At 40.7% G+C, this 23,942-nt stretch overlaps 1 protein-coding gene across 1 annotated transcript in view; it reads right to left on the bottom strand.

The window, feature by feature from the left end:
- The window catches only part of lrpprc (leucine-rich pentatricopeptide repeat containing), a 59,745-nt gene that overhangs the window by 4,513 nt on the left and 31,290 nt on the right, over window positions 1–23,942 (bottom strand). The window contains exons 24-34 of the mRNA XM_086093413.1: window positions 19,406–19,530; window positions 18,083–18,189; window positions 12,313–12,381; window positions 12,145–12,235; window positions 11,762–11,904; window positions 10,187–10,310; window positions 9,009–9,129; window positions 6,014–6,102; window positions 5,731–5,935; window positions 3,818–3,945; window positions 3,172–3,287 (exon numbers count right to left, since the gene is read on the bottom strand). Coding sequence (XP_085949539.1) covers window positions 3,172–3,287; window positions 3,818–3,945; window positions 5,731–5,935; window positions 6,014–6,102; window positions 9,009–9,129; window positions 10,187–10,310; window positions 11,762–11,904; window positions 12,145–12,235; window positions 12,313–12,381; window positions 18,083–18,189; window positions 19,406–19,530 — 1,318 coding nt within the window. The remainder of the gene's footprint in view (window positions 1–3,171; window positions 3,288–3,817; window positions 3,946–5,730; window positions 5,936–6,013; window positions 6,103–9,008; window positions 9,130–10,186; window positions 10,311–11,761; window positions 11,905–12,144; window positions 12,236–12,312; window positions 12,382–18,082; window positions 18,190–19,405; window positions 19,531–23,942) is intronic.

Genomic DNA, 23,942 nt, shown 5'->3' with positions numbered 1-23,942 from the left:
ATGAAAAATAATCAAATACATTTTGGACAAAATATGAACTTTTCACTGCTGAAAACGGCTCTAATGAGTCAAGTATCCCTTTAATCCAAAAGGAAAAGATCCTTGTCACGTGTCAAATATAAGCAGGCATTTACTGCGTACATGCTAATTTGATGCATGCGCCGTGTCCTGCGCTCAATGAAAGTGCGCGTGTTCGCTGAGCGGCAATTTCATTCGCAAAGCAACGCATTGCAACCTTACGGAACTTAAAGCAAGGCTTTTAACAAAACGCACGCACGCAGAATGACGCGAGTACAATCAGGCAATTAGAGCGACGCTATGCACATTGGCTCCATCCCCTGGTGTTTTATTTATTTACTTCATTCCGAGCCTCCAAACCGCCCCCCCACACCCCCACCCCAGGCGAACGCCAGATCCGACCCGGCGGCTTCTAAAAGCTCGGGATGCTCCCAGGGAACGTCTCATCCTTCCTCTCCACTTACACGTGTTCCGGGTTGTACTTCTTAATGACTTGACGCTGGCTAGCCCCCCCCCCCCTCCCCTCCCCTCCATCACCCCCCGTATGCCCACACGGCGCCTCTCTTGATAGGCTGGTCGTGGTTATTGTGCGCCTGTCGGCTTAAAAGCTTTTCAGAGTTTTGTCGCCTGACTTTGTGACGGGATTGGCCCCGGTTTGCTTTACTGTGGTCCTCCGGTGAGGCCTGAAGTGGGTCCTACAGGTGGGGACGATAGATGTGAACCTTACGCACGGGTCATGTCAGTGTTCACAAGCTTGACAAGTTGGCGACCACGACAGGAAGTAGTGCAATATTAGCATGTGAACCAGAAGTAAAAAAAAGGGCACAATTTGAAGTTGTAAGTGAATGAGTGAATTGCATTACAGCAGTTTTTTTTTTTTTTTTAGGTCTGACAAACCCCGTCACCTTTTGATAGACAAATCATAACATTTTGCACAATGAATAGGTATATTTCATAAAAAAAAAAAAAAATTTAGACCATGGAGCACATCATTTAGAAAAAAATATTTATGCAGTTTTACCTGTCATATTTTTTTTAACTAATCAATCGCACAATTTTCCATAATTAATCGCAATTAATCGCCTTTTGTACTATTTTCTTCAAAGCTCGTAAGTAGTGTTGTCAAAGCTAAAGCATTAACTCGATTAATCACAAAAACTTATCGTTATTGATCATGCATCAACGCAGATTAATCGCACTATTAAAATTAAGCATTTGATAAATGTTTGCCTATGACATTCAGAATATTTGTTCGTGTCAAACGACTAAATTATGCAAATAATTAACTGATTAGAAAAAGAGGAGAATGAGAGCGTACAGTGGATAAAAAAAATGGTAGTAACGTAATCCATAGTTTGTGTTTAAATAGTGATGAAGGGGAATGAGCAGTGAGCAATAATGTATCTGTTCATTAAAGCCCATCATGTCTGACATGGCTGTTTAATGATTGAAAAGGATTATCACTCAAGATATCTGACCCCCCCCCCCACCAAAAAAAAAAAATCGACTAGAAAAAAAAGGTGGAATTTACTTCATTGTCGATGTTTTTGTAAATCATTTTAATGTTTACTCTCAATATGTAATGCCTGACCTTTTAGGGGTCAATAAAAACTGTTGTCTACTTTAAAACAAAATCTGTATAATCCTGTTTAATTAGTGATGACGCACTTTCATCAGTGCGCACTTAAGCCACACCAACGACTGACTGCATGAGAGGGGCGATCACCCGGCAAGCGAGCGAGAAGTAATCGCCGCCAACCGGCAAGCAAGTCTCTCCCCATTTACCGCCGGTGTATCGGCGCTTTCTCGGCCATTCGGTCGCCGTCTGGTCCACCCATCTAACGTCTACATATTCATTTCCCACAGCTCGCAGCGAAGCCATCGAGCTGTAACGCATGAACTGCGCGTAAATAAGTGAAGTTGAAGTCTTGAGGCGCTCGACCGCAGACCACCAGACTCTGTGGGATGCGAATGCAAAAGGACGGATAAATTAGTCAAAACCTGTGATGGGTGGACGCATTCGGCCGTCACAAGGGTTTGACGACTGGACGGAGGAGGCAAGAGGGAGTTGTGATGGACTTAAAAAAAAAAAAAAAAATCATCACCACTTCCCATTTTGTTTTTGCTGTTCATGTTTTTAATTGCCATTACACAGAAAGCACTAAGGCCTGAAGCTGTGGCGTGTCTAAGAAGGGAGGCGAGGGAGTCGCCGGCATAGCAGTCTGTTGGGAGAAGGCATGAGATGGAAAAAAGGTCTAGAAATCTAGTGTAGAACGTTCGAGAGCTGGTATAGAAAGTATAAGAGCCCTAGGACAGAACCCTGTGGGACTCCTTTTCAAATGACTTCTGGAAACAGTCAAGGAGTTAAGAAGTGCTGAGGGGCAGCTGTTGGAAAGACTGCCTTTAGACAGAAACCAAGGAATCAAAGACTACCAAAAGATCCAGGACTGGGTTTTAACAAATCCAGTGTGAGCGAGTGTGTGATTAGATACAGTGAAGGGGTGAAAACGGTGATAGGAGACACAGGACTGCTCCTTGATTAACTTCAGAGGGAAAAACTGTGGTCCTAAACAGTAAAGCAGTTGAACAAGGACCCATGACAGGGTTTTGGGGGACACTGGTTCAATATAGTGTAGCGTTTGGACATTGTCAAAAGCAGGGCCCGGCCGCCGATTATAATCAACCGATTATTGCCCTTCAAACATCTGCCAAAACAATCGGCCGATTGGGCCAAATGGCTGATTATTTCCCCATAAAACGTTATCATCGAAGAAAACCGAAGTTTCCGACGCTATGAAAGTACCCTGAATGCACCATTTTGGTTGCATAGCATTAGCAACTAGCAAGTGCGTAGCGTCTGTTATTCTGTTGTCCCTAAGCGTCCTTTAAGCGGTTTAATGCAGTTGGAGTTGATGGTAAAACTAAACACACGACGATAAGAATAACATCCACTGTATATTTAAATGCAAAACATGCTTCGTTTTTAAACAACACAACACAGTCAATGAGCTTAGTAAAGAAGGAATGACAAAAGCCCTAGTACTGAGCCCTGAGGTACTCAAGTGTACTTCATGGTTCATTCATGACTGATGGTGGTTACACAACATTACAAATATTGTTGTACAGGTCGCCTATGTGTTCTCAAATACTTACAGCCAGCATGAACTTGGCATCCTCTACTTTGTCCATGTCTAAAAGGGTCTGGAACAAATCAGAAGCCGGTCTGTAACAGGCAAAGTGGTTGGCAAGCCGCTCGGCCATAGCGCTCACTGCAACACAACAGGGAACAACAGGTCAGCTCATTTTCGGGTGACATCGTTGTCATACATCGCGTGGGTGTTGTCGAGAGGTGTCAAAATGAATCGATTAATTGACAAGTCATCGATTATCACATTTTTCATCGACAACTATTTTAATAATTGAGAAACCGTTTGGAACCATTTTTAATGTAAAATTGTCCAAATCTTGTCCAAATCTACCTGTAATTGCTCATGGATTTCTGTAGTCCTCCATAAAAACAACTGCTTATATTTTAAAACAATGACTGAACCGGTCACCATTTTTGTAATGCAAAATCAGTCAAAATCCAGTAAAACAGCCGGGAGCGAAGGGGGTTGCTTCAGTGAAAATGGCTGCCAGTAAAAGAGTTAATAAACAGTAATAGGAAAATGCTTTTGTAAATAAACTTTCATGCAAAATTAAAATAAATCAGATAAGTCATTTAATCGATTGAATAATCGATAGATGAACTGTTTCTAAAAATATTCGATAGTGACGGCACTAGTGTTATCGGTCTTACACTTGTCGATGGCTTTGTCATTATTTTCCTCCAAAATCTTGCGGAACACATAGGCCATACTGGGGTTCTGGCTGTCTGGACTGGTGTAAACTTCCTCAAGCGTCTCAACCGCTGCCTCCACGTCACCCCTGGGGACAAAAAAACAAAAGTTCATGTCAAGAAGATATTCACTTATTTTTCTTTACTGTGCAAACTTCTGCTGCTTTGTTCGCTCTCGGTGAAATGTTGGTGCAGAAAGCCATGCAAATCGAAAGCTCTCCAGATATCCGCCAACTCAATCTGGCAACCTGGCCTGGCGAGTACACTTAACTGTGCCCCCCCCCCCCCCCCCTTTCCACAGTCGCCATCGTGATGAATATTTCACTGCGGCGCCGTGCGCTTACGCGCGAGTGTCCAGAGGTGGGTGAACATATCCACCCTGATTGTTGCGACCGGGACCGTCTGAATAATTCAGCGGGGGCCCCCGCTAAATGCGGTTCTCTCGGCTTTCCGGCCCCGCTCGCTTCCCCACCCGTGCTCTTAAGCAGTCAGCTTGACTCAGCGGGCGCAGCGGGGACACGCGTGTCAGAGCGGCTCAGGGCGCCGCTCCCGGAGGTCAAAGTTCAAGCTGACGGGGCCAAGCAGCCATGGCCAACCGGGCGTGAGGCCGTCTTGCTATTTCTTCTTCTATTATTCTGCGGCGCCGGCGAGCTGGCGCGGCGACGGCCATTGGCGTGATGAAAGTTTGATGCACAATGTGTTTTCGGTTTTTGTCCGCCGTTGTTTGAGAGGCGACGCAACGGCGGTGGAGCGATGGGTGTTTTCATGACATTAAAAGGAACCCATGAATAATCCTATTATGTCCGTGTCTCCAATTTGTTCAGGATGTCCTGCTTGCTTGCTAAGCTTTTATGCAAAGAGCGTGTCATAACAGGTCTTGTCACACGCTTGCCTGGCGGTAATGCGTTAAAACGATTTTTTGTGGAATGCACTGAACTTCTGCCTTGCATTTTACTTCATAACTTGAAGAATCACGTACTTTATTTCAACATATAGATGTGTTTGCTCGCCTGCACAACTTGCTGATTGGAAATAGGAATTTTTAAAAAAAATTCAAGATGCAAGCAGTGATGACGACCAGGTCCTTTTCACGTGCGAATCCTCAAAGTTAAGGCAAGAGATTTCGTTTTTTGGCCCTTGTCTACACTCTAAAAAGAGAATTGTTGAACCAATTAAAGATTAAACTGAGAATTGTTTACCAACTTAATAAAATTGCTTCAAGTGGTAATACACGATTGAATTAATTTCATCCAAAGTGATATATCAAGTTAATTAAATTAATCGAAAGTGAATATATTAAGTTTAATTAGTTGTGAGTTCATTAAATTTAATATATTCACTTTGAATTAACTTAATTCAATAGTGTGTTACCACTTGAAGTAATTTCATTAAGATAATTAAATTTTTTAATTTAATAAAATAAGTTAATTAAATTGATCCAAAGTTTCTCCAAAGTACTTTAGATTAACTTAATTGATGTGTTACCATTTAAAGCAATTTTATTAAATTAATCCAAAGTGAATATACTAAATGTAATTAATTAGGAGTTCATTAAACTTCATATATTCACATTGGATTAACTTAATTCAATCGTGTGTTACCACTTGAAGCAATTTTATTAAATTAATTAATTTACTTAAGTTAATCAAATTAATCCAAAGTGAATATGGTAAATTGATTTAATTATGAGTTCATTAAATTAGATTAACTTGATTCAATCGTTTGTTACCAGCAATTTTATTAAATTGGTCAACAATTCTCTATTTAATCTTAAATTGGTTCAACAATTCTCTTTTTAGAGTGTAGATCATGACTCAACTATATTAATCCAATATAAGAGTGCTAGGATTCCAAAGAAACTAGTAAGGACTTACATCTTGATGTGAGCCAGGGCCTTGTTGTTGGTGAACAACATGGAGGACAGTTTGATGCTCGTGCCGAGCCCCCCTGTGAGCGACTGCACCTCCGTAATTCCCGCCACGTCGCCTTGGCTGCCGAGTGCCTGCACCAGCTTGGTGATGGCCAACTGCATGGGCACGTGGTCCTGACGCAGCATGGACTTGAACGTACTCAAGGCGTCTGAGGGGACAGGAAAAAAAGAGAGTTGATTTTGTATTCGCTCGGACCTTGTGTATGTGTCGCGCGTATCGTCGTTACCTTTCGCCTGGCCACACTTGCTCTGCGTGACCATCATCAAATTGTTGGCAATGCCACTCAGCTGGAAGTTTGGAATATGGGACTGGGCACTGAAATGGTTGAGAGAATTTAGTGTGATAGTTATTATAGTCGATACTAGTAATAGTTTTAACCCGATTAACTCGCAGCAATTTTCACTGAAGCAACCCCCTTCGCTCCCGGCTGTTTTACTGGATTTGGACCGATTTTGCAAGGCCCGCAGAATATTGTGTTCTATTGCTATACAAACATGGAACCTAATAAAAGAAAGATTAAAGTATCTTCTTACATTGAGGGGAAAAAAGTACATTTGTATCGGTTTCCGTTTTGCAGCAATTAGCATTAGAATATAGCTAAGTTTCATCGTTTTGGAAAACACTGGGGAAAAGAGCTTTTTTGCCACATGGCCCTGGTTGATCTCTTATACTCTGCTGCAACATGCTGGCCGTTTTTTGTAATAACTACCATTACTTTAAGCCACCTCTTCAGATCAGAAGCTGCATCCAAGCCTTCTGTATGCTCTAGTATAAAAAAATAAAATAAAATAAAATAAAATATATATATATAAAAACATATAAATACGTTTTGGGGACCCTGGCAAATATTTAAAATGAGTTAAGGGTGGCCTGATACAACTTTTTCACTTCCAATATGATACAGATAGACGTTAAAACATTTTCTTGTTTTGCACCAAAAAACAAATGATTGTCCTAATCGTAATTTCAATTATTACCAATGATGATTAATATTTTTTTCATAATCGAGCAGCCCTTAAAGTACTGTCCGATACGATATCAGCAGGAATGATACATGCTTTTATAATAACAATAAAAAAAATCACCATCGACACGAGGCACTGGCAAGAACATAGCATTCTAATAAATAACTGACAATTGCACTCCAGATGGCGATTTATATCGGTTTAAAGTGTACGGTGGGGAGCCGAACCAAGATGCATGTTGGCTTTCAACACGAGTGAGGAACAGGGATTTGTTGGCACTGAAAGCAATTTTTTTTCTTTTCTAAGCTGGGGCGAGCCGGTTAATATCTCTGTGGTGTATTTGAACTTTGCAACATTAGAAGACATGACTTTTGGGGGGGAAAAAATAATCCTGTGGACAAAGTAGAGACAACACAAGCTCCGTGATGTCTGAGATTCTTACGCAACCCTGACAATAATACAGACATGAATGGCTTGAATGAGGCCACAGTGAATGAGATGTTTTTGCTCTGCGTGAGTCACAGTACACGTTGTGTAGCATATCTGGCTGGGGTGTCATTTTGCAGATAAATGTTCTCCAAAATGGGCTCCTCGTCCCATAGACTGGTGCGCCGTCCTCATTTTTTTTTTTGCTGCCAAAACCTCAATCAGACTTCTTTGTACTTATTATGAGATCCCTGCAAGCAGATTAATCCGTGCTCTCAATTGAGCACCAGGCGAGGCAGTCCTTATCACCACGGCGACACCGGGGGCCAAGCAGGCATCCGGGGGCCGCTTGCGACAGGGTCACAGCGGGAACAGGGTCGGTGTGGCGGGGTCTGAATTACTCTTATCAGGTGAGGGGGAACCTCAAGAGGCTCTCTCTCACGCACGCGCACGCACACACACACACTTTCACCTTCCAGGCATATTTGCACCTCAGCCAATGAATCCATCCTTTCCTCATCATCACACCCTCAATCCCTTAATCTGGCCATAAGCGCCCCCCCCGTTCGCTACTCAATTCTGTCCAGATTCCCTCAAAACAAACGCACAAAGAATTAATGCCTATAGCGTCTTCATTAACCTCCTTTGCGATTAAATCTAGATGCCCTCGCCTTTTTCTTTTTTCCCCCCACTTAGCTCTTTTTATCGCCCTATTTCTCGCCATTATCATCTTCCCCAGCCCGACTCTCCTCTCAGCTCATTCCACTCCTCAGCGCGAGTGCAGATCAAAAAATAATAATAATACAACCGAGCTATCACGCGGTGCAAGGGGAGGCCGTCAACTAGTTCAAACAAGAACGGAGACGGGTTATCGCTCGTATTGCGCAAGTCTTAAAGCGCTGCGATTATTTCTCGTAACATGAGAGGGGGGAGACTCATGTAGGCTGATCAAAACACAGACGGAGATGTATTTTTTTTTGTGCCCGTACAAAACAAATTAGTTATAGCGTTCCACAGTAAGTGTGGTTTGCTTATGTTCCTCTGAAGGACACCGAGAAAAAACAACAACAACTGGAGATTGGCAGCTCTCTAATGCCCACTCAGGTAACAAGATACATTATGAGATAAATGATATTTTATATATATATATATATATATTACCTACTTAACTGGAAAAGCATAGATGTTTTATTTCCACCCATAAACCATATCCAGGTGGCATGAGTGTGTGGAAGCGCACGGTTGTTATCGTGCTTTTGTTTATCATATCAGCTATGCGTGTGCATCTGCTGAAAACTACGATAGCGCGGGATGCATTATTTGGCCTTGCCTGCATTTTCTCATTAAGATTCATGTACTATTCTTAGGGACAGTCTCTTTGGATATGCACCAACATTTAATGGATTCTTTTTGTTGGCTCGTGTCCCACATCTTGGGAAAAATTGCATGGAAAACATAAAACATCCTTGGCGACATCAATGAAAAGCAAGTGAATCATTTGACGTGATTATTTACCAATGCTTTTTAATTTGTCTTTGTTACAGCCCACCCCTCCCAAACTCTCCGCTGCAACTGTAAATTGTATTATTTGTCTATAAAATTGTTTTAATTACACCTCTGCAGAGGAGCTAATACTACCTCCCACACTCTTGACAATGAGAGCGCCACTGCCACCTATCGCAGTAGATGTGCAATTACACTTTATTCTAGTATCGCAAAAACAAACAAACGACGACTGTTCTAAACGCTTGGTGGGTAGTTTTTGACTCATAAACACAGAAAATTGCCCGTGGACACTTATACGATACACTTGACGGCGAGGCGACTTACATGCGTTTGACCTCCATGGCCTCCTGCAAAGCTCCACTGGACAGCTGGGTGCAGATCACGTGGTTGTACGTGACGGGGGCCACACCCTGTTCGGACACTTGCCTCAGCATCTGGTAGGCCTCTGACAGGGAGAACAAGAGTGCAAGAGCCCTCGAGTTACGAACGTCCGACTTAAGAACATTTGCAGATACAAACAAAGGCTGACAGAAAGTAGTATTTTGCGTGCAAGTTAATTAAGTGCGCATTATGGTACAGTATTGTACTGTAGTTCCCCTCTCTGCCACAACCCCCCCGAGCAGCACCGCGCCATTTGCGCATTTCAACTGTCCGGCGATGAACGGTACGGGAGTTACGACGCACGCACTCTCTCTTCATGCACATATTTTTATTTCATTTTTTTTATTTTTTATAATTTGATCAAATTACATTTTGAAACAAAATTGAATGTGATTCGATTTACAAACATATTTGACTTACAAACAACCTCTCGGAACCCATTGTGTTCGTGACTTGAGGACTACCTGTCTTTGTTTTTATGAATTCCTCAGAGGAACATGCACACTAATGAAAACATACAGACACATCTTAATAAATTAGACTATCATGGAAAACTTCATTTATTTCAAAAGTTCAACTCAAAAAGTGAAACTCATATACATTCAGTCTTACAGAGTGAACCATTTTTTCAATTCTCATTATGCATAATTTTGTTGATTGAATATTAAAGAAAAAATTTAAATGCTTTATAATATGGAAATTATGAAGGAATTGTCCTTCTGAAAAGTATAATCGTATGATTTCATTGAATTTATTCAAAATTTTCTTTCAACTGTACTGAAATGAACTTTTCTACTACATTCTAATTTATTTATTTACATCTGATTATGAGAATTTGTGGGCTCAAAGTTTTGAGGCCTTCAATAACAGTTCCTCTGAAGTTAAATTTGTTTCTTGTGGCTCTAAATATACAGTACACATACCTATTTAGTTGACCAAAAATGGTTCCTTGTCCTATGCAATTGTAATCATTATTATTATTATTAGTAGTATTTATTTTTTTCCATTATCCTTAATCCAAACGCAATAATTTGGCACGAAACGGAAGCCTTCTTCTTTCAGATCAAAGTAACTTCCAGGCTTAATTAATGAGGTGCAACCTCGACCTCCAAGCTTCTTACCGTTGGCTTTTTTCTTCTTGCAGAGTCTCAGAAGTTCGTATTCATACGCCAAGCCACTTTCCACAGCTCTGGGGTGTGTTTCGGGTGTGACCTCCTGTGTGTTGGCAGCTTGCTCGTACCAAATCTGTCAAGAGACACACACACACACACACACAGGAGATCAAACCCAGGCTGATGTTTCCATCAAAACACTCGAGTCGCTGCACATATTCAGAGTGTGTGCGTGACGCGGGGCGGCCAGGCCAGGGTCCCTGATGCTCGCTCACCCGTGTAGCAGCCAGGGGGGAGGGGGTTAAGCTGTATTGGCTGGGGGCAAATTAGGCCTGGCACCCGTGGGGGGGCAAAGAGAAGCGTACATGTTAAGAGTGCAGGGAGCGGGGACGTCGACTGGAGCGCCCCCTGGGGTCACCTAGTTCATCGCTCGGGGCAAAAAGCGATCACTTCCTTTTCTCGTCAAAAAGCTTGGGGCGGTGAGAAGGAGGGGAAGAAATATTCGGCAAATCGAAACTGGCTAGGTTTCTTGTCCTAAATCGTCTTAATGTTGTCTTTTTTTTAAGACCGCTTTCATGCACATACAAGAGCAAGCGAGCCATATGGTGGCATTTCGCTGCTGGCTTAATTAGTCGGGCATTAAGAGATTTGCGTACACATCCAGCTGTAATTCCTTTCGCCAGCCAGACTTTCTGATTGACCACACTGAAATCCTGTTTGCTCCGATTCATGTAATGAACAGAGGCTTAAAAAAGAAAAGAAAAAAAGTGGAGCGTGGCGGGGACACGCAGAGCAGTTGATAAGAGGGTTTCTCCCCCACCCACCACCATTTAAAGAGGGTCTCTTGATACATACAAGAGGTTGTGAGGTCAACATGCTCTTTAAGTGATCCAGTTAGCTGGCCGCTAATTATTCAACTTGACGGTTGGATATTTAAAAGGGCGATAATTACTTGCAATTCGCCTGTGATCGGAATGGAATCACTGAAAACTTTTCAATGTTGCAGTCTACTTGCATCAGGGGACAAGTGGTGGCAGTGACCAACCATGATTTTTCAATATAGTGGACCCCTGATTCTATTTGCAGCAAGGCTTATTCTAGAATTAGTTAGGCGTGGTTTGGCCTTGGTGGAGGTCTGCGCTCCACTCTGTGCCATTCCTGCAGTCACTACAAAAGAGCAAAGTAATTTCCATGTAAAACATGTCAACTTTAATGGCAACAACACGGACCACATTTTTTTGTACCGATTCAAGTCTATAAATGTCTGCTCACAAATAATGCTCAAAACAACAACAACAAAAATGTAACAGAGATTTCATATTAGAGATTCTTAACTGTTTTGGTTGAATTTAATCAAACTAGCTGTCGTTTTCTCTTTGCAATGGGTGTTGAACTTGCCGGTTATGCGCCACATTGGACCTCAGGCGTGTTTAAATTCTTCCAGTGCTCCTGGGAATCTCAAGATTTCTCTGCTCCATCGCCTCCTTTCCCCACTAGGAGCCTTCTGGCTATTATCCTTCTGAATAATCTCCTGATTAGAGTTAGCGTGACGCGCAGGCTACATCATCCATCGGGGGATTTTACCTTGGGCACATCAAAGGGCACATCCTTGCCGTTACTTTTGAAGATATCGGCCAGCAAGCGCAGCGTCCCCTCCCGGGGAATGACGCTCTCCTCCTGGATCTTGAGCCACACGGCGTTGGCCTTCTCCCAGTCGTTGGTCTCCTCTGGTGGAGGGGTGCGAATGAGAGAAATCATTTTGGAGATGGGGAAGTGATCATCTTGCTGACAAGAGGGCAATCAAGGCACTAATTCTGATCAACTGACTCATCTGTGTCTTGTCATGTAAGCAACATAAGAACTTGTTATAGGGTAGCAATCAACTTTAATGGTCCAATCAGCACTGCTGCAATCACACCACGGCGCCGTTTTTGGTCCCAAACACAAACAACGGCAAACGGACTTACTGCAGAGACGGAGGAGGTAACTGTACATCTCGTCACGGTCACACTCAAATAACTTGGCGGTCATGTCCACCATCTGCTCCAAGGGCTCCATCTGTGGGCAGAAAGGTTTCGTCTTTCAGCCTCATTTTCGATGTAATCCACGATTCGTTGTGTTGATGATTGTGCTACCTGTTGGTTGCTAACGCATTTCTCAGCATACCACTGCAGACGCCCTGGCCTTGCCCTCATTCCAGGAGTCTATGAGGGGAGGGACAAACAGATGAAAATCCTCCATGAAGAACTTGTATTGTCGAAATATTATTGGGGTGTTCAGCAGGTTCATAATTAATTCATTCCCTCCCAGCCATTTTCACTGAAGCAACCCACTTCGCCCCCGGCTGTTTCACTGGATTTTGACAGATTTTGCGAGGTCCACAGAACATTCTGTTCTATTGCTATAAAAACGCGATAAGAACCTACCAAACGAAAGATTAGAGTCTCTTCTTTCATCAGACAAAAAAAGTACATTTGTATCGGTTTTCGTTTTGCAGCAATTAGCATTAGAATATAGCTACGTTTTCAACAATATTTACATTGCTGCTAAAAACACTGGGGAAAAAGAGCTTGTTGCAACATGGCCCTGGCTGATCTCTTATACTCTGCTGCCACCTGCTGGCCGTTTTTTTGTAATAACTGCCATTGCTTTAAGCGACCTCTTCATGTCAGAAGCTGTACTAAAGCCTTCTGTATGCTCTAGCATAAATATAGTACATAAAAAAAAAAGTATAAATATGTTTTTGGGTTTGGATGAGTTAACTGCGCAAAATAGCTTTTAAACCATATAACCATCTAAGACGTCGCGCGAAAGGATTTTACTCCACTTTATGACACGGTTGGTGGTGCACTTTTATGTTAACAACAAGAGAGTCAAATAATGGTTTAATTGAAATCTGCTTTCTTGAGCCAAATGTCGGTGATTAACTGTAATATTATTCCTGCTGCCATTTGCTTTATACAACTTCATATCAATCAAAAAAGAAAATAAAAAAATGTAAGACTGAGTTAGAAGCAAATCTCACAATATTTCCTGAGCAATTCCTTTATAGTCTACTTTTAAATACCACAAAGCGCTAGCTAATAAAGACTTGAACGGCTCAAGTAATCTTTAATTGTTTTCCTTTCTCGAAGGGAGCCACAAGAGACGGGTTTAAAATGTGGCCGTGAAATAATATTTCAAACACAGCCCTCTGTTTTTGGGGGGCGGAACAGCCCACACAGGCTAAAAAGATACTGAAATGGTCCAACAAGGCTGTCAAATACGGGTTGACATAGATTGATTTCGGGGCTTGTGTAGCTCAGATTTAGTCTGATACGTGGAGTGACAAGGTGATTATTACCAAAGAACAGCGATCAGGATTTCATCTGTCTCTTAGGGCCTGGATACAATCTGAATAAGACTAAGATTGAGAGATCTCCCACTCTCTGTGGTAATCTGAGAGCAGCGGGGGTATAAGAAAAAAAACAGGGAGAAAAAGAATGAGCCAGAAAGTTAATCTGAATGAGGGAGGGAGGAGATGAGCAGTTGCTCAATCCCCGCTGGCCCTTTTTGATGGGAACAGCGTCAAGAAAAGACTGGCTGGCTTCATCCCTCAGTGCTGTTTCCTCTCCCAATCTCTGGCAATCCCAGCCGCTTCCTGCAAATCTCCCCTGCTCCTTCTCCTCCTTTACCCCCCCCCCCCCCACTCACCCACCCAACCATCTATCCCAGGCAGAGGCATTATGTGCTTACCCGAGCAGCCAAAGGGACAAATTAAAATGTGTCGCACTCACTCTCTCGTTCAGTCTGTCTAATCTTCTTAGAGACCAAAGCCCAGTGCAAGTGTTCCCATCTTTTCCTCCCTTTCAATTCCTTTTTATTTTGTTTGTGAGTCTCCATGTACACACACACACACAAAAACACACACACCTCGTTTGGAATCCCTCAGCCTTAATCTGTAATTAATTTTGAAAAGGCTTTTTTTTTTTTTACTCTGTTCTTGTTTTAGTCCACATAGAGGATTAAAAAAAAACATGCATACCGTACATATATGGTTAAAATTGTGAACTTTTTTTTTTTTTTTTTTTTAACAGCAGTTCTCCATCTCACTTCGTACCGTAATGTTTTAACTCCTTTAATCACCTTGACCACTTAAACCCCACACAGGCGCACGAGCAAGGCCAGACTCCTCCCCCCAACGTAAAAACACATAATGACTAACCACTCTTTAGCAACGCTACCTAACCCTGATCTCGCACGCACAAAATACTCAGGCCCCAATAATAGTCCCTATGACAATCCCCTACCTAACCATGACCATTTAGCACAAAATTGGCCACCTTTCTCTATCATTACATTTAATTAGCTGTGATTAATCAGCTGCCAATTATACCAAACACAGCCTAAAGAGAGCCACCACTCACCGGGACCGCCACTTGACACGCTCTCCATGGATGTTGGCGCTTACGTGTGCTTCTATGCACGGTTTTTTTGTACCTTCTTTTTTTTGTTTTAATGACTGTAACACAACTATCCATTATCGCCTCAAGTATTAAAGATATGATAGATGACTGCGGAGAGGTGCGTTTGCTTGACGAGAGATTTTGAAACCTTATTGCGAGTGGGTAGCAGACAATTAACGTATTGATGGGTTGATCTAATACAAATGAAAAAAGACGAAAAATAATCAATGAATGTCATCCATCTTCAGTTTTTTACGACGGTGTATTATGGCCGTGTATAAATAGATATTTTTTTAGAGGGTGGGGGAACTTTATAAAGTGGCAGATTTGCGAGATAAAAACTCAAAACTTACGAGAAATACACAGAGTATTACTCGGTCGGGTTTTCAAATAAGGAGAAAGAAATGGCTTTAACCATATCATGTATGTTAAGCATTCGCACTTTGATGCGTTGGGTACGGGCAGAGACAAAGACGTCTCACTTTAAATGAGATCACGCATTTAAGTACAAGCATTTAAGTTCATTTGTTAAAATAAATATTTGCTCGTACATTTATGTTTCCAGAATTATTATTTACACATTCATACATTTTGGTAATTTTTTGTTCAAGTATCTGAGTTGATGTGTCGAATCTGCTGCTCTCCGTCATTCTCTTAAATTTTCCTAAAGTATGCTATCTTCTGATTGGTTAGTGCTTAGTCAGCTGATTGGAGATCAGGAAGTGTTGTTGCTATGCTAGCTGCCGTGGATGACGAGTAAAATTTAAATTAAGAATGAATCCGTCTCCATCCTGCCTTTTCATTTCAGAAACCGTGTCCTATTAACCACCAACAAATCCTCACATTAGACTACAGCTACACGACGTGTAATTCTCGTAAGTTCTGAGAGTTTTTTCCTCGCAAATTTGCCACTTTATAAAGTCGCAAATTTACGAGTTCTTTTTCGCAAATTTGCGACTTTATATAGTGGAAAATTTTACCCTAACCCTCTAAAATATATATATATATATATATATATATACATACACATATATATTTATACGTGGCCCTAATCCGCTGTCATAGTTTTTCTTCTGTATGTGTTAAGGATTTTTTGTTTGAAGGGAGAAAAAAAAAAGTATCTGCATGTAAGTGGAGACTGTGGAGTATATCATCATCCAACAATTTGGCATGTTTGTTTATTTTTTCTAGAAACATAATCAATCCTAGGGCTGCTCTATTACGGAGAAAACATTAATCACGATTAATTTGGTAATAAGTGAAATCCTGATTAGGACAAAAAAAAGTTTTTGGTGCAAAACAAGAATATGTTTTAACGTTAAAAAAACATTAAGACAAATACATTTATTTGAAACACTACAATTATGCAAGTTTCTTTTGCACCAAACGATTTATTAAATTAATTATTTTAAAATAATTTTTTTTGCAAATATATACATTTAAACAACTCATTAGAATGAAAATTATAAAATTTTTGTTTACGAAGATGCCAATTTGTAATTGTGAAGTGCAATAATTTAAATTATAATTGAATTTCGCTTAATTGCACAGCCCTAAAATCCATCCATTTTCGATAGCTCATGTTCTTGTTAGGATCGTGGGGGAGCAGAAGCTTACAAGAGTTGAGTTGAGTGGAGATTCGAACCCAGAACCTCTTGACCGTGGGGAAGATGGTCTTACCACTAAACCGAGGATAAATTGGCACTAAACCATTTACTAACTAACTTCAAATAATGAAGTTATTGTGTATGTAATGTAATAATAGACTTTGTTACTTAGCAAGCAATGACTTATTTAACGACAATGAGAACATTCAGAATAACTCGAAACAATGAATGTTTTAATATACAGTACATTGTCAAGATGCCTTCAATGACTCTTGTCACTGTATTATTTACGGTGTTGTATGTTTCACTACCCTCTGAGGGACTGTGATGAACCTTCAGCCTGACATATGGCGCGTGTGTGTGCGCGCGGTGAGACACCTCTGACAGTTCAAACTCATGTCTGTCACCAACATCCTTGACAGTGTGTGTTGGTCTACAATCTGTAATAAGGCTTTTCCACTCGTACACACACACACACACACATACACACACTGTTGGCATTTAGCTGACGCTGGTATAAGTAGGATAAGGGCCGTAAAGACACAATAACACGTCGATAGCGCTTCAGAGGGTCGGGAAATCCTCAAAAGGCCCCAATCCCTCTTTTAGTGCACACAAGAGGGCCGGACGGGGACATTCTTCAATCTGTTGAGACAACATAATGGCCTTGTTCCCTCTGATGTCTCATATCCTGATCTGTTTATTCGTCAATCTCCCTGTGCTGATACCCAGCTTGTGAGCACGCAGTTCATCCGTGTCAGTCGCTTCTTATCGGACCGCCTTGCCTCACTCTCTTTCACACTAATCTACGCGCTTTATGACAGAACGATGTTGTATAAATGCGTGTGTAACATGAATACTTCATCGTGTATATTTAGGTCATAGCAAGTCCTTCAAAAAAAAAAAAAAAAAAAAGACAAAAGAAAAAAGAAGCTCAAAACAGAAAATACATTAAAGCTAGCATAAACAATACTTGACGACTTATTGCACTATAAGACAATTCATAATCATTTAAATATATATTTACAATTATTTAAAATAGGATTATGAACATATTTTCCTCTCATCCTTGCTGATGTCAATGTTTGTGTAACACTTAGGTGATTATACACTGTCATTAATAAACTAAATCATTATAAGTTACCGCATCCGCAAAATTTAATTAAAAATTTAATGTTTGAGCAGTTTTTATCATGATCTTAATTCTTAACTCATTCAAACCCAAAAACTTAAATACGTTTTTAATAATTTGCCCTTCACTCCCAAAAACGTAATTATACGTTTTATGTGTTTTTATTTTGATTTGTTTTTTTTAATGCTAAATCATACTTTGATACAGCATCTGACATGAAGATGTCGCTTAAAGCAATGGTAGTTATTACAAAAAACGGCCAGTGGGTGGCAGCAGAGTATAAGAGATCAGTCAGGGCCATGTTGCAACAAGCTCTTTTTCCCCAGTGTTTTCAACAGGTTTGAGAATAATGAATAATGATGAAACTTAGCTATTCTAATGCTAATTGCAACTAAACGGAAACAGATGCAAATAAAAAAAAATTCTGATGGAAGAAGAGTTGATTTTGGTACGTGGTGCATGTTTTTATAGCAATATAACAATATTCTGTTGGCCTTGCAAAATCAGTCAAAATCCAGTAAAACGGCCGGGAGCGAAGGGGGTTGCGTCAGTGAAAATGGGAGTTAAAAAGAATTGATGTTCCACAATTAATATAGTATTGAAGCGAAGTGAATCAAATCGAATCCTAATTATAATTTTTTTTTATTGAATCAATCAATCGAATCAATTCCCAATCCTACCCAGTGCTTTTGTTCAGTTGCAGTATTTCATACTTGATTACCTCAATGATCTTGCGAGCCTCATGGTAACGGCCCGTCTGCAAGAATGCGAAGAACAGGGCGTAAAGCATGTGCATCTCTCCGCACACTTGGCTCAGCATGTCCATGCCTGCAGGAGGATGACCAAAAAAAAAAAAAAAGAATACTTATATCCTTTCATTTTGTTTCTACTATTTGGCACACAGACAGAAGCCACCGGCATCAAGTGCGCTCTCCAACAACCAACTGAATGAAAGCCTAAATAAAACCCTCCTGGATAAACAACTATGGCGGTCTCTGCTCGGCTTTTTACACACTATCGCTTGTCCTGCAGCTGACAGCGTATTTCAGCAGAGATAGAAAATAAAACTCCGGAGCATCATTTGATAGTTTTGGACGACTCAAAAAAAAACACTGAATGGAAACTTGGGAGGGGGAAAGTCAGACAAAAAGTCCAAACAGTTCAGGGGTTGCAGTGCTTGGCTGGACTTCCGCTACATTAACAGCTAAACCTGCAACTCCGGAAAAGGCCATGCGAGTCAAGAACATTTGAAAAGCCACATTATGCTTCTTTTTTTTTTTTTTCAACACGTTTGCTGTTTTTCATGGCATTTATGTTTTTACAACACAACGTGGCTGTCTGGTTGGGTCAGTCGCCCCTTGGTGAGCTTACGGCGGACACAAGAGCAGGTAAGAGGGCTTTTTGGGTGAGATGGGGGCTAGGGTGCGAATGAAGAGATGCACTTCAGAACCACTTGCCCCCTCTGGCACATTGAAGTTGACCTTTTCATCCACAGCTAGACAGGATGACAAAAAATAAATAAAAAACCCAGAATAACCCAATGCAAACCCAACCATATACTGTACTATATTCGGTTGATGCTTAATCTTTATCATCATCATATACCAGTATGTTTTAAAATTATAAGAAAAACTTCAGGGAGCTCCGAGGATCATAAGTATGTCCTAAAAACTAAATGAAAAATTTAACAAATATCATAGCTCCATATAATTTTGTACTATAAATAAATGTTTTCTATAATTTCAAAATAACTAAAATGTTAAACTTTCCGGTATTTTTATTTTACTTTCAAACAAAAACAAAAGATGCCAACTAAAGATGTTAACTAAAAATCTAAATCATTTGCTGAGGTCAACACAGTTTTAAATGGATTTATTATCAGCCATCCAATAAAAAAAAAAAAAAAAGGCCGATACGATATTCGTCAAAATGCCAAACATCGGCCTGGCCGCCAATCGGTCTATCCCTATTATTTATGTAACTCTGTTCTGTACGTAAACGCCATTAGCTATGACAAAAGGCTCCAAAAATGTTGCGTTGAGACCTCTCTGCAGGAGCTCCGTGTCTTCCATCTCCACCAGGCCGACAATGATGTCGTGGAGGCGTGGCAGGTGGCCGTAGCGCTTCTGACATTCCAGCAATGCGTCCAGAGCTCCGGGGAGGTCATTACTGTCGGCACGCCATCCAAAACACGCACACGCACACACACACACACAAAGGAAAAGTGAGCGAGTGAGCGAATGAGATGTGCAATCAGTTAGGATTGTAAGGGGAGAAAATACCGAGCGTTAACCCCGAGCCCTCGTATTCAAGTACAATGAGCCGCCGCAACAATGCAGGCCGTTGAATGCGTGACAGCACAACTACAGGTGATGAGGCCTTTTGGCCCCAATACATCATTCTCACACAATTGTGCACTCTCGCCCCCCCCCCCCCCCCCCAACCCGGTGAGCAGGGGGCTAATGTCTCTGTGGACAGGCTTTCATTGGCGCTTGACAAAAGGGCCGGTCTTTCGCCCCCGTGCTCATCTCTAACTTCTCTCCACGTATCTTTCACTTCCTTTTGTCCGTGCCAGGCAGCGCGTTTCCTCAGCTCTCATTTGACTTCCTGCTGCCGATCACTTTTGGGTTGAATATAAAACATAAATTCCAACAGCAACCTGATGGAGATTGAATTCAGATTCAGAAACTGCAAGCAAAATTTGAATTAAGCCTTATTTTGCTAATTTCATTGCTTCGTTGTACTTTTTTCTTTTCTATGTAAAACATTTGCTTTATACAGTAAATGTAATTTTTTTAATCGTTTTTATATGATTATTAATAATTATGGGTGTCAGCCGATTACATTTTTTAATTATAATTAATCACATGACCTAAGTTTTCATATTATAGTTAACATAAAAGTAGAAAAAATTTAAACTAATAGAAATATGGCTGCATCTTTTAGTCATTGATACAGTAATTTCATAATAATTCATAAAATTTAGTTAAAATTTAAAAAATGCACTGTACTGTAAAAAACAAGTGTGACATTGATTTGTGTTGGTCATTTTTCTGCCACTAGATGTCATAATTGCATTTGGTGAGAGCTCCGTGCATTTTTCTTTTCATATTAAGAGCTATCTAATCTTTGACATGATGTAACTTGAGAAATTCTGCACATTTTTTTAAATATAAAATACAACTTGAACCCATTCTCCACAAATCTATGCACTGTTATGACATTTATTACTGCAAAATTTTGCCGTTGACGTGTCTGCTGCGACTGGAATTCCCCCAGTACAAGCTTTCCAAGTCAGGGGCGGTCATTAATCGTGTATTAAAAAAATGAGTGCTGTTAAAGGAACCTTAAATTAGCCCAAAATTAACGCATACATTTTGGCACCCCAAATATAAAAAAAATAGTAAAACATTTGTTTTACACATTAAACTTTTTTTGACATTTTAGTATCAAATTTTAAATGTAATTTTATTATTATTCATTTTTATTAATATTTTATTCGTATTAATATTTATTAATTTACATTATTATTATTATTAAAAAACATTTAGCATCCACATTCTCACTTAGCCCATCTTTCCATTTTAAAAATCAAACGTGGCACCAAAGTTCTCCCACCTCTACTTTAGGTTCGAATGAGCTGAAATCTTAAGTTAATGTTCATTCAATTTTGTGCATAGGTGGCACGATTTCCCAAACGTTCTGGCTAGTTTTTCAAAAATTGAACACGGTTCATTTCCTTACAAACTGCATGGCCCTGACACGCAAACCTACAGCCAGTAAATTTCATGGAGGGCGGGGGCGTGTGCGGCTGATGGATGGATTGATAGCAAGAAACGGCGAGACGGCGAAGCTGAGGAAGAGAACATGGGCGGGGCGCACCTGAGACCACTTCACTTCAATCGGCGCTGTTGTGACAGCGCTGCTGTCAATCTGTTGATTGGGTAATTACCATGTCAATCACACAGAGGTCAAAGCAGAAAGGGCTTGGACGGTGAGTGAGGAGGAAAGTCAAATGTTACAATGATGAAGGTTCTTTTTTTTTTTTTGGGTGGGTGGGTGTTTTCCTAAATAAATCCAGTAAAGATCAGAGAGCAAACGGGTATGGCCTTGAATTCACCTTCTGTGACGCAGGAGAGGAAATGCCGAGTGAATTTCTGATGGAAAGATGGACGAGGAAAACTATATTTAGCAGCGGTACTCAAGTGATCAAACAATACAGTATCCACTATTATTTTTTTTTAAATATATACACTCCTTTCATACATTCTCGACCTACTATCATACTTCACTTCTAAACGAGACATCTAAAAAGGACCCATCACTTGGCCTGGCATTTCAATTACTACACTCCCTTCCCTCAAAAAAAAAAAAAAAAAAAAAAGGAGCTAAGGATGTCAAAAGATGGATAATTTCCCCCCCCCGTTACAATTTAAACGTCACTTTGCATTGCCATTTACTTGAGCGCAGCCCTGTTAATGTCCCCAGCTTTGCATGTCAGCCACTTTCCAGCCAATTAAGCCCTGGAAAAAAAATATATATATATAACCAGGGCTTTGCTGGTGGAAACCTGAAGGATTAGACAAGGAAGCTAATTGTGCCTCATTTTTCCTCTGCTGCCCTCTTTTGTGTGACGAAGACGGGCAGGCCTGTTATCAAGCCACTGTCCTCGTACGGGGGAGGACGGGCGGGTGTCTGGAGAACACAAATGAGACGCTGATCATGACACCACTAGCCTGCTGTTATGCGTGCGCAAGAAGGGCATTTAGTTATGCCAATAGGAAGCCTGGCGCAGTGCGGGGGATGCAAACTTTGGCGGCCATCAAACTGTTTTTTTGTCAGAATTCTAACAATGTTGGGACGTCACCCAAAATGGGCTCTACATAGTTTTGTGGTCAATTCCCAAAATAGTTTGTACAAAGGATATGAAAAGTCTACACACCCTTGTTGTTCTACTGCCAGGCTTTTGTGATATCAAGAAAAATAAGAGCAAGATTTCCAAATTTGTTCCACCAGTAATGTGACCTATAACCTATAGAACTTATTAGATTAAAAAAAAGGAAATCTTTTTGTGAGGGGAAGCAAAAACTAACAATTAAGGCACTTAACTTATTCACTGGCAGCCATTTTGACTGAAGCAACCCCCTTCGCTCCCGGCGGTTTTACTGGATTGTGACTGATTTTGCATCTTATTTCTATCTGTTTCCATTTTGCAGCAATTCGCATTAGAATATAGCTAAGATTCATCATTTTCACAAACCTGTTGAAAACACTGGGCAAAAGAGCCTTTTTGCAATTGAGTTAAGTGTGAAAAATTAACTAATCACATTCAAGCTCATTTTCAATTTGATGTAGCAGACACTGCCACCATTTTTAAGTGCCTCTGACTAACCACAAAAAAAAGTTCAGATGTTCTAACAGGCTTTCCAAGTAAGTCATTAACCGCTTGCTAAAAAAACGAGTGGCATTAAAGGAACTTTAAATTACCTCAAAATGAACGCACTAATTTTGACATCCCTAATTACTTCAAACTATTTTTTTATGATGGCATTTGGAATCTCTGACAAATTATTGCAAATTATACATTTGATCTGAATGGATATCAAATTGTTGTCAAGGTACCACGTACATTGTTGGAGAGACGTTTACCAACATAACAAAAAGAAGAAGAGTTGTGGTGTACGTGTGATATTAAACAAAAAAACGCAGTATTGGCTCTCAGAAAAAAAATGAGGGCGTTTTGAGCTGCTCTGCTCTCTATTTATCCAGACCGTTTCCAACTTTGATGTTCAGAATTATTATTCACGCCCTTGTCCCACCACCTCCCCGCTCAATGGCATTTTCCGTTGCTAATCACTTTCAGAACAAGTGGCAGCTGGCGCCGGCTGCCAAGCAGAGTGGTAGCAGGTTAGCTCAGACAATACGCAGCGGACGGGCGGGAAGGCTAACGGGGCGGCGCGTATGATGGGCTGTCAAGGGCTAATCTGCCGCACAAGTGTTCATTAAGTCATTAAGTGGCGACGCGGCGGATGAGACTGGCGCGGGCGAGACTGATGCCTGCTTTGTCCTCGTGTATCGGCGCGCTCCCTCCGCCTCCTCCCAACAATCGGTTTGTCCGCTGAGTGACGGAATGAAAATAGATGAAGAGAAGAAGACGACTCCCCCCCCATCAGGGAAGTTGGAATCAAATGTTTCACACTGAATCGGACAGCGACGAGATGTCGAGATGATACAAGAAAATCGCTTCATAAGAATGGCCAATACCTTTTATTGGCTTCACTTTTAACTAGTGCTAGTAACTAGTGCTATCGATTATTTTTAGAATCGATTATTCGGATACAATTTTATTTTGCATATAAGTGTTTCACAAAAGCATTTTTTTCTCAGATTACTGTTTATTAACCAGTGATTGTTGTTTATTTTGTATTTCGTATTTGTGTAGTGAAAAAAAAAAAAGGGGGGCTTGATGTACTTTGTTAAACTTTTTACTGTTTTCTTGAAATTTACTGTTTACGTGAATTTAAAAGTATTTTCTTATATTTATGAAAGACTGACTTATTGCACTTTAAGACAAGTCAGAA

Source organism: Leptonotus elevatus, chromosome 13 (genome assembly GCF_054856555.1).
Source record: "Leptonotus elevatus isolate MCC_2025b chromosome 13, RoL_Lele_1.0, whole genome shotgun sequence".
In the NCBI taxonomy this organism is placed as follows: Eukaryota; Metazoa; Chordata; class Actinopteri; order Syngnathiformes; family Syngnathidae; genus Leptonotus; species Leptonotus elevatus.
This window is presented reverse-complemented; position numbering and strand designations above follow the sequence as displayed.